General features: G+C 50.6%; 4 protein-coding genes across 4 annotated transcripts; 3 read left to right on the top strand and 1 right to left on the bottom strand.

Annotated features, from left to right (window-relative positions):
- Positions 1-526: 526 nt before the first annotated feature.
- AKAW2_21285A (SKN1/KRE6 family beta-glucan synthesis-associated protein) lies at positions 527-2,765 on the top strand (the record flags this gene model as incomplete). Its single annotated transcript, XM_041686092.1, has 6 exons — positions 527-1,137; positions 1,206-1,386; positions 1,446-1,547; positions 1,599-2,121; positions 2,182-2,659; positions 2,714-2,765. 6 exons carry the CDS (start codon positions 527-529, stop codon positions 2,763-2,765), a joined length of 1,947 nt encoding a protein of 648 aa, XP_041540111.1.
- Positions 2,766-3,905: 1,140 nt separating this feature from the next.
- AKAW2_21284A (uncharacterized protein) lies at positions 3,906-4,981 on the top strand (the record flags this gene model as incomplete). The annotated part of the gene is made up of 2 exons (XM_041686091.1): positions 3,906-4,164; positions 4,293-4,981. The coding sequence occupies 2 exons, from the start codon at positions 3,906-3,908 to the stop codon at positions 4,979-4,981; spliced, it is 948 nt and encodes a 315-aa protein (XP_041540110.1).
- Positions 4,982-5,844: 863 nt separating this feature from the next.
- On the bottom strand, positions 5,845-7,379 carry AKAW2_21283S (PDK/BCKDK family protein kinase; the record flags this gene model as incomplete). Its single annotated transcript, XM_041686089.1, has 4 exons — positions 5,845-5,908; positions 5,966-6,957; positions 7,022-7,170; positions 7,268-7,379. 4 exons carry the CDS (start codon positions 7,377-7,379, stop codon positions 5,845-5,847), a joined length of 1,317 nt encoding a protein of 438 aa, XP_041540109.1.
- A 1,581-nt stretch (positions 7,380-8,960) lies between these two features.
- Positions 8,961-9,275, top strand: AKAW2_21282A (uncharacterized protein; the record flags this gene model as incomplete). The annotated part of the gene is made up of 1 exon (XM_041686088.1): positions 8,961-9,275. The coding sequence occupies one exon, from the start codon at positions 8,961-8,963 to the stop codon at positions 9,273-9,275; it is 315 nt and encodes a 104-aa protein (XP_041540108.1).
- Positions 9,276-10,880: the final 1,605 nt, after the last annotated feature.

The raw sequence follows: 10,880 nt of genomic DNA, 5'->3' as shown, positions 1-10,880 counted from the left end.
GCTTGTGAGCGATTCAGCGGTTTACTACTCCTTCTTTCTTTAACTGCACGATTATCTTCCTGTCGCTCATCCCACAATCCGTTAGCTACAAGTCATATCGCATCAGTTCAACCCATTCGTCAGATCAATCGATCCTCGTGCTCAACTCCGGGTTGATTATATGCACTCGCTCTAGGATATAGGCGGCCATCGGACAACCACTTTCACATTCATTATCGCATTGGCACACCCGATATTTATCGCGCCTGCATTGTCACTCATTACGACTAAGCAGTTGACATCCCTCGTCAATCATATTTGGGCTTGCAGTGAAATACCTGGTCTCCAGAGGGTGGGCATCGGCCTGACCAGGTGGAACACAAAGGACGCGCAGTGGAGGACGTGTGATATACCAAGCTAGAAGGGATCTTGGTATACTGGGTAACCGCTCCTTGACACCCAATCTGCTTAAGCACCATTGAGCTTCAAAATTAGCGTCCAAAAGCGTCCAGTCCGGTCTCCTCGAGGCGGACCTTCATATCGCAGGATGTCCGAAGAGGGGATCTTGCGCGAGACACCTTACATCCGTGTCAATTCGGGCCAACATGACCCATTCGCCGACTCCGATGATCCCTACGTGTCAGTACCGCCCCAGCAGATGGGGCGGTCGTTGACCCCCGGCATGGTGCAGTCGGCCTCTGAAGCCACGTTCCCGACGACATGGGGCTCGCCCACTCCCCAGGAATCAACCGAGCTTTTGATACCCCCGCGGCCCTACCGCGTCAGGGAGGAACTGCGCTCTCCCGAACTGTCGATTCGGTCCTCGCGACGGACGAGCTGGAGCTCAGAGGCGGTCAGCTACGATGCCAGAGCTTACCTGTACAGTCGTTTCGAAGATTCCCGGGCGCCCTCGCGTGCAGAAAGTGAAGGGGACGACGTGAACACCCAAACAGTGACGGAAAAGTACAACATAATGCCAACAGAAGGATTATTATTGTTCCCGGAAGATGTTGAGAAGGATGACGATATGCATAATCCCGATCCAAACGACAGGGATATTGTGTGCGATGTATGGAACAAGCGGGGTTTGGTCAATCTGGGTGGGCTGCTCCTCATGACGGTGGGATTTGTAGTGTTATTTGTTGCCTACCCAGTGATGTGAGTCATCCATGACCTGCTGGTCTCAGCACCGCGCTCACCTTGGACGCATACTGACTGGGCTTTAGAACTGCCCTGGGCGGGATATCAAAAAAATACGTGCCGACATGTGATCCTGCCGATACTCTGTGTCTTGACGTCGGGGATCGATCAGGTCTCACCAACTTGAGGACTGGATTGATAGACCCAGATACGCCTGAATCGGCAATGACAAAGAAGACAGTGGATGGGAAGGAATGGCAGTTAGTGGTGAGTCAGGGAGAAGATATTGTGAGCTACAACAGTGGATAGTCATTAACCCGGAGCAGTTCTCTGACGAATTCGAAACCCCTGGCCGAACATTTTATGATGGGGATGACGCCTATTACCAGGCCATGGATTTCTGGTACGGTGTGACGCAGGACCTGGAGGCTAGTACTGATATCGTCTTCCACCAATGCATCGCGACTAACCCTTGATAGTGGTATGACCCGGATGCTGTCACGACGAAGGATGGATCGTTGGAGATCCGATTCGATGCGTTTACCAACCATGAGCTGGGCTACCGTTCGGGAATGGTGCAAAGCTGGAATAAGCTGTGCTTCTCTGGTGGACGCTTGGAAGCCAGTATCTCTCTGCCCGGAGCTGGAGATGTATCTGGATTTTGGCCCGGGTTCTGGGCGATGGGCAACCTAGGCCGCCCGGGCTATGCTGCGACCACGGATGGCACGTGGCCATACAGCTACTACGACGGATGCGATGCAGGCATTACGCCGAATCAAAGTTCTCCAGATGGTATTAATTTTCTTCCAGGCATGCGTCTACCGGCGTGCACTTGTGACGGTGCCGATCATCCCACCCCGGGCAAATCCCGTGGCGCCCCGGAAATCGATGTGATCGAGGCCAGTGTAGGCCCTCTGAACAACAACCCAAACGCTTTCATTGGAACCGCGTCCCAGAGTTTGCAAATGGCTCCATTTGACATCTGGTACATGCCTGACTACGGTAGGTGCCTAACGCTGCTGCCAACATGCGCCTGGTCATATCTGATCTAACAACCTGCAGATTATACTGCGGTGTACGACCCTCGTATCACCGAGATAAATTCCTACCGGGGCGGGCCGTACCAGCAGGCTATGTCTGGCCTGACCAACCTCAACAACCGCTGGTATAATGGGACCGAGTACCAAGTATATGCGTTCGAGTATACCCCGGGTGCGGTAGGGAACGTGACCTGGTTCGTGGGCCAGGATAAGACCTGGACCCTAGACGGGCGAGCTATTGGTCCCAACGGCAACGTTGGACAGCGGATGATTCCCATGGAGCCGATGTCGATAGTTATGAACCTGGGTATGGCATGGAGTTTCGCTCCGATAAATGAGACCATCCGCGACATAATGCCTGGATTTATGAGATTCGATTATATCCGCATCTACCAGGATCCCGACAACATCAGCATCACCTGCGACCCGCCAGGCTATGAGACAACCGAGTATATTGCCAGTCATGCAGAGGCTTACACTAACAACAACATAACAACATGGTATGTGTATCCATTCCCTGGACATTGTAGCGTGGAGTTTCTGATGCATAGCAGGGGTGATGCCGGATACGACTGGCCCACGAATTCATTAATGAACGGGTGCTGATTCTTTCGACGGGACGTGGGATTCGATCTTCGAGTGTTACCTAGCGTTTCTGGGAATACAAGATCAGTCTCAGCCGGTCTCTCTTGATACAAACACCGCACGGCTTACTGGCATGCTCATGGTGCCGGTCATAGGCGCTTGCGAGTCATTTTAGCGGCATTATCCTTTGGCGTTGACGGCGTCTTTTCGTCCTTCGAGCTGGTGGTTTGGGGTCTGACATATCGCATCTTGATCTTCACTTGTAATTTATGCAAATCCTTTCGCATTTACCCTGTTGGCATGTCGTGCTGGGATGTTTCGTGCTTTAGCTTCATAGTATAGTGGCTTCTTCGGATGGGAGGGTTGTTTGAGTGACTGGGATGGAGGCATCGAGGGGATGGACGTGGGTTGTTCGAGCATTGAGCGAGTAATGATCGAACATATAGAGATATTCAATAGGAATGAATACCAATGAACCATCTGATCGCGAGTATGGCATCCTTCGCAGTGAAGCGGTTCGTAAAAGTGACCTGTCAACCCGCCATGTAGGGCAGCCCCGTGACTAAGCCGCGCTACCCATTCCTTCTCCGCCATCGTCATCCTCTCCACTCTTTCCTCTCTTCATTCAGCTTCGCGCCAGTTCTTCTTGCGAACCGCAGCACGACGGGAGTATTGACATGTCTAATCCTGCCGGACGGGGTTGAACAGTACTTTTACACCGAACAGTCAACCGTGCAGCTTCTGTCAGCTTCAGTTCGCCCATTTCCTCACTCATATCTGCTCTACAGCTCGACCTGTGCAGCAGTGTATGCACTGCGGAGCTCGTGTCGCTCTACCGAATACTTTTGAGCACGAATCACACACACCCACAGCCCACAGCACCTCCACTCTGTCTATCGACATACCAGCATACTTTCTGCACTTCTTACATATACACAATCCTACTTACAACTTCCAACCATTTATCAATGATCTCCGTGCTTCCTATCAGCGCGCATTACGCATAATCACATGCTAAACGGAGCGACTTGAACAATACCCGCTCTGCGCATATACCACACACACAAACAAAAACGTACATCCTCCACGCACTACCCCCCAATCACACCTCAATATCAATTCCTCAACGAAAGAAACAAAGAAGAGAAAAAAGAAGAAATAATGTTCAACCCCAACATCCCCACACCCAACCCCGGCCGTCGCCAAGGTGACCCCATCGTGATTGCCGATGATGACGAGGACGAAGAACTCGAAACCGACTACCCAGAAGAGATCTACATCCAAGCATTCGAAGGCGATGAAGACTCTTTAATCCGCGAACTCGACCTCGAAGAGAGCGAGTCGGCGGAGGACGATGACGATATGCAGGTAGAGTACTCGTTACAGTCTTCGCGGCCTCAGTCGGGTATAATGGGGTATAGTAAGTATTCTCCCCAACCACAGCACTTAGCAAGCAAGCACCTCACAATCAACCATAACCACCTTTATTTCACCACTATTACAACAATCAAACCAAAACCAAAAGAAAACCACTAACAAATCAACAAGCCTACCCAACAACACCAACCCCCAACCTAGGCCCGACTCTCTACCAAACAACCCTCGACCAAGAACGTCAAATACGCACTCGCCTCCGCGAAGACCGCCACGCCGCGTTATGTGTCCTCCTAGACAGGGAACTACTGACTATACAAGCGTTGGCGCATCAGGAGGTAAGAACTTCTCCCCCTACCCCACTTCTTCCCTATAAATGCATCACTAAATCAGTACGAATGAATAATATACAGACCCTCCCCCAATGCCGCCGCCGATTTCTATCCCGCCTTCTCGCCCCGGAGGACCCCGAAGCCGCGGCCTCGATCCGCGCAGACCGGTTCACGGTACAGCATCCTAGCACGAGCAGTATTGCTTCGTCGTCGTTGTCGACGGTTGCGATGATTGTGCCGCGACAGGTGGTGGATGTGTATGAGACGGATGATGCGGGGTGGAGGAGGCCGATGATGGAGCGTGCGGGACGGGGGGGATCGGTCAGTGCTAGCGGTGCTGGGGGGATGCAGTCGTCGCCTGCGTCGGTGGGGTCGGGGTCGATCTCCGGGTCTGGGTCGGCGGCGTCGAAGATGAAGGGGAGGATGGGGACGCCGGATCGGGTGGGGAGGGGAGTGAGAGGGGGGAGGGGGTTGCAGCAGTCGGCGTCGTATCGGGAGAGGGAGAGGAGGAGGGGGTTGGTTGAGGAGTAGTACTAAGTAGATGCTAAGCTTCTCTTACGGGTTTAATTCTAGGGTGTATTATTCACATATCCAAACAATGATTCAACGCTGCGTTTGTGTACATACAAATCCTATCCAAAACCATACCGTACCATATTCCGTCAATCCGTAAGAAACATACTATACAAGGAGGGTTGCGACTCATGCATAACATGCAAGGTAACCAATAGCAATAAAATAATGGCAAGCAAACAAGCAACAAAAGATGGTGTCCAGGGAAGCATGCAGGCACAGGCGCCCAATCATCTATAGTGGTGTATAGATAGATCTCCAAAATACGACTCAGGTCAATGAATGCATGAGCGTCTGTGTCTTCCAACGCGGATCCATCGTACCAAAAAGGGTATCTAATAGACCAGAAATGCGGCCTGAATCTCAATACATCCTCCCAAAAACACAGGGGAATGCCAGCGCAACACTTTTCAACAAGTATAAAAATGGTAGTAGCACCTTTCCACCCACAAGGCCTGCAAGGGGGCCGACCATGTCACATGTTGAGCCATGGTATGACAAGGTTTCGTGGCTTATAGTTCTCTAGAAGTTCTGTCCCCACTAGTACTCCAGTCTAGTGCGTCGGCATGGGCGTGTTGACTGGGCGAGGGTAAGCGCCAAGCAAAATTGCATCTACTTTATCCACGCGTCTCAGCGTTGAGTAGAATTGCTGCATCTCCAACTTGCTTGCGTTCGGAAACTTCCCGATTGCGCATCCGTGCGCTTTGAATATTCATCGGCGTCAATCCTTGGGATGGTGGTGGATCCGGTTCTGTGTAGAAAGGATGCAGTCGGTGGGAAGTGGAGAACCGGACACGACCATCCCTCATGACTGGTAATTGTCATTGCAGGGGCTCCGAGCTCGAAGAGAGCCGGTTGAGATGGAGATAGACATCAGTGCCGTACCTAGCGTGTGGTTAGTCACCTTGGGTCGTTCACATTGGTCGGGACCTTGGCACTCACCCTTCCATACTGATCAGCTTCAGATCGCCACCAAAGTAGCGAGCATACAGTCGACTGATCGGCAGACCGTATCCAAAACCAGCCATGGGAGCCTTGAAGTCACTCTTGTCAAAGTCGGGATCCAGGCTAGGAGTTTGCTCTACGGTAGTGTACATGTACGTCCAGACCAAGGGGATGGCGGAGCGAGGGATGCCACCACCTTCGTCGGAAATCTTGATCGTAATGTCTTCTTTGCCCTCCGCGATGATGACCTTGGTGACCGGGAAGGCATCCTTGTCTGCGCCGTGGGCTTCCACGACCGCACGCAAGGAGTTCTTCAAGGTTTCAAAGAGCATATGGGACAAGTGACCCGGAACATACATGAAGTTCAGATCTTCCTTGCAGACAAGTTGCACTTTGGGGGCATCAAAGAGACCATAGTAATCCTCACAGACGAAGCGAGCGTTGTCGATAGCCTCAAGGGCGACCTCGCGCACATTGGTTTTCGTACAGATGATACCGACATAGTTTGGTTGTCGCACATGCGTTTGTTCCGTTAATGCGATATGTTGACCGATCAACATTCGTATACCAATCCGGGACATGTAAAACCGATCAAGGAAGGACTGTACGGTGGAATCAATCTGCAGACGTTGGCGCTTTCGTTTCCATTCGAGGATACCTTGAGCCACGGTAGTCACAACACTGTCGTGTCTCCGCTTGATGTGCTGCAAAGTCTTGGCGAAGCGTTCATTGTAGTCATTCAGTTCCGGGGGCCAATCTCCATGGTCATCAGAAGGAGCATAGTATCTTCGGCCCACGGCGGCGCCTTTGCCGTTGCCGTTGCCGTTCAACAGGGACGAGGGAGACGAGCGGTATTGTCCTTCACGGATGCTAGGGTTCTGTGTGGTCTCGGAGAGGATCCTCGAAGTACCTCCGTTGAGCCTCCCCGGACGGAGCAGACGAGTTTTGACTTCCTGGGTCAGAGTAGGTCGAGGGAGGTTGATGATTTCCTACGTTATCACATGTCAGTCGGTCACCCGAGAACCAACTTCCAGCGGCGGGTATGAGTCATACCTCGAACGACTGTGCGTACCAGTCCTGGACCTTCTTGATAGATGGCATTTCACTGAGACCATCTGGAAGTTCTCCAAGATCCTGGACCCGATGAGCGAGACGTATTGGGAGTTCTTCGGAAAGGAACTGTGAGGCGCGAAAGAGGGTGCCTGGTGAGGGGGAAAGATCATGAGGTTAGCGGGGTGAACACTCAAGAAGTTGAAAGAAAGAGAGGAGTGCTTGTAAAAGAAAACAAGAAGTCTTTACCTGTGGAGGGCCTATCTCCAAACTGCACCATCTGCCGGAGAGAGACACCAGTAGCAGGGAAGCTGGCATAATGTCTGATGGTGTTCATCAGACTCTCCGACGGCTTCCACATGATGTCAACGCGAGGATCAGGCCAGACGGCCTGGAATAGCACTCGATACAACCAATGCGAAATATACAGGCGCTCCAAGTTATTGAGAGCAGCTGGTCGAATAGCTGGTCAGTCAATTGTGATAGTTGGTAAGGAGTGAGAGAGGTGGGAGAAGGACTACCGAGGTTGAGGGACACCTCCGCTCGCAGGCGAGCTCGGAACGGCGGGCGGTATGAAGATCCCCGGAATGGTGCCTGCGCAGAGAACCAGGAACTCGGGTGGGCAGGAGACAGAGAGATATATACCACCACGGGGTACAATATAGATAGGGAAAAAAAGAACAAACAATAGCCAAGAAGAGATCCTACTTTTTCAGACCGATCGAGACACTTTGGGGGGTGCTGGTGGGAAAGTCGAGAGAAAAAGGAAAGAGAGCACGGGCGGAGGGAAGTGGGCAGACCGACCGGTGGAGGAGGAATGACTCTTTTTGGATGGGCAGCTGCGGAGACTGAGACGCTCAATTCCCGGGGAGTGAAGAGTCACGTGTGCTGGTGGGGGGCAGTTGCCGTCTGCGATCCCGTGCTTGGCCGAGGATATTGTTATTTCTTCTGCCGATTCGGAGCCACTCTTTTATAAGGATTATTAAAGAAAAGGCCCATTGCACCACCCGGTCTTAGGGAAAAGCAGGAACACTCCGGGCTCAAATACTCCGTGAATCGCCTGCTCTGCTCTGCTCTGCTGGCGGACAGACATTGAACATCGCAGATCTGCCCTCTACGGAGGAAATTGGTCATGGCTGGCCATGTTCCATCACCCTCCCCTCTTGCCTCATCGCGCAGACCCTTTCAGCCGACTGTGTCTGTGGAGATGTGTCGATGTGACCCTTGCTGCTGCTGGTGGCATTATATGCACCTTCATCTTACTTAAGCTGATATTCTCCGGGCCTGGGTAGTCACTGTAGTGTGTGTCAACTATTGACTAGTCAAGAAATAGTTAGTAGATAGCTGGAGTCACGAGCAATAACTAGGTCGACGCACACGGGATTGCCGGTGTCAAGCTGAACCTTTCTCCGGATCTCCCCTTCGTCCGAGGCTGGTTCGAATCCGGGGCACGCGCACACTCCGACTGGCCAGAACCCCATCCAGCAAGAGTAACAGTTATACTAGTAAGGTAGTCTAGAGTCCCTTGTTCCTTGTCAGCCTCGGATTTGCTTCTTTGTCTCTTCCCTCCATCTTAAAAACGCAGCTGGCTGCTTTTGTCAAGGTACACCCTGATTAGGTTTCACCCCTTCCCGCGGGTGTCCCCAGTGATCCGTGGTTCTTCACGAGGTTCTCAACAAGCTTATGTATACCGTGTACACCGGCTCCCAATTAGTAGTCAGTAACTCTCTGGGGAGTTTATCGCTGGAGTTTATCGCTGTTGGGATCGGCCTCGTGACCACTTCCCATAGGGTCTGGATGAATAGAATTCTAGTCACCTGCCACGTTGATGGCTAGCAACACTTGACGGGGAAGCTGAACTAGAAACAAATCGTCTCATGAAGGGAAAACAAAAAGTGCAGATGTGGTAGAGGACAACATCCCTCTTATGACATAAAGAAAAATGCTAAAAATTGTATTGTTCTGGACGTATGCTCGTGGTTCTATCCCGTATTGTCCCTGCATACGAAAAATGAAGAAAGTTCTGGGCAACCATCTGCTGGACCGCCACATCGTGGCTTTGTACTTGGGTTCATTACCTCTAGAACTTAGTCACTGGACGGACACAACAGCAGGAAAAAGCAAAGAGACCCAGGTGGAATATTTAAACGACGGCCGCAGCAGCGAAGATCCTCGTGGTGCATCTCCGATGGTTAGTCCACTGACGGGGAGAGCCAATCAGGCGAGGCCGCGTCCTGATAAAGATGAGCGAGGATGAGAGACGATGCGACGCGGTGAGAACTCCTATCACTCCCCAAACCGCTGCATAGGGCTGGAAAAAGAGGCGGAGCAACAAGAAGGGAGAAAAAGTAAAAATTGGAAGAAGAAAAGAAAATTAAAAAAGAGAAAATTGAGATGAACGGTCATGGAAAACGGATGCCCAACCCAAGCCTTTCAGGCAGGTGGTGACTCCTTACCCATCATTGCGTCGTCATGATCTTCTGTCATTTCTGCTCTATCACTTTCGAAGAAAAGAAGTAATGTGAGTCTGCGAGAGATGGAGCCCGATTTTCCACACACACACGCCCACACGCACACACACATACCCCCGTCGATGACAACCCACCCACACCCCCTGTCATTAAATAAAAAAAAAGGTGACCATGGACTGGCTCTAACTAAGGCCCTTGTTCGTCCCCTAAAGGGGCTCTCTCCTCCCCTAGTTAGCTTGCAATTACCGGGGCCATAGTTCAGTTAACTCCAGCTGGCGTCCCTCTGGTCTCACATTCAATTCTTCGCATGTCCTTTCCGCCCGAAACCTTCTTGAACAGTGGAGTCTCGTTAACTTTTTTGACACCTGTCTGGCCCACCAACCGAAGAACTAGTCGTCACCTCGAGTATCTGCCCGTCAGGTTATCTGACTGGCCCTCATCTCACCGTACGGTGTGAGTTGACCGTTTTAAAATCGCCGAGGAAGCACCGGCAACCTCTTGGGTTGACCCTGAGTTCACTTTCTCTTTTCCACGGGACTTCTCTGGGGGATACCGATACTTTTATTTGTGTTTTTTTTTTATTTGGTTTCAGATTTGGTGTTGATCTCACCACCTTATCTTGGGCCTCAACTTTTTATTTTTTTTTATATATATATTTTTATCACTATCATACTATATATTTTTCTTCCATTCTTTTTTGATTATTTATCTACTTCTTTTCTATCGATTGTGTGATCTGTGACAGATCCCGAAGTGGTCGGGAAACGCAGTGATTACGATTTAGAGGGGCAAACTTTTCCATAATAGGTGAGTGGAAAGTGTCCGATTTGATGTCACGGACCAATTTCTTCCCCCGAGGCTTGTTATTATTTGTGTGCGGGAGTGGGTTTCGTTGCCATTCTTATGTGTTATGATGATGGCTATAGCTCATCCCGGCTGTGGACTGATGGATCGGGACAAGAAGGGAGGGGGGTAAAATGGATCCATCGACCAGTTTGTTTACATGCAGTGGAAGGATGGCTTGTCCCAGGATTTTGTTCCAGCGGCTTTGATTGAGGGCATGTGTCGGTTTTTAGTTGTTCGTTTTTTATTTCCGTTACCCTGTGGGTTTATTGTTCTAACCCAAAAGGAACAAAAAAAATTGGGGTGCGAAAAGAAAAATGATGCAAACCGGCATTGCACGAACATCAAAAACCCTCGTCATACCTTTTTTTTCTCATTTATTATATTTCATTACTAGTATTGATTTATGGTCTCTGAAATTTTTGTGTGTGTGTGTGTATTCTGGGTTTCTTCTTCAATCCCTCTTCCGTTGGGATTCATTCTTCTAATTGTCCTTTCTATTATCTATTTTCTTTTTTTTTTCTTCCCTTTTCATAGATTTTTGATGA

The sequence above is a fragment of the Aspergillus luchuensis genome, chromosome 2 (assembly GCF_016861625.1).
Source record: "Aspergillus luchuensis IFO 4308 DNA, chromosome 2, nearly complete sequence".
NCBI lineage: Eukaryota > Fungi > Ascomycota > Eurotiomycetes > Eurotiales > Aspergillaceae > Aspergillus > Aspergillus luchuensis.
Note: the sequence above shows the minus strand (reverse complement) of the source record. Positions and strands in the feature narration are given on the sequence as shown.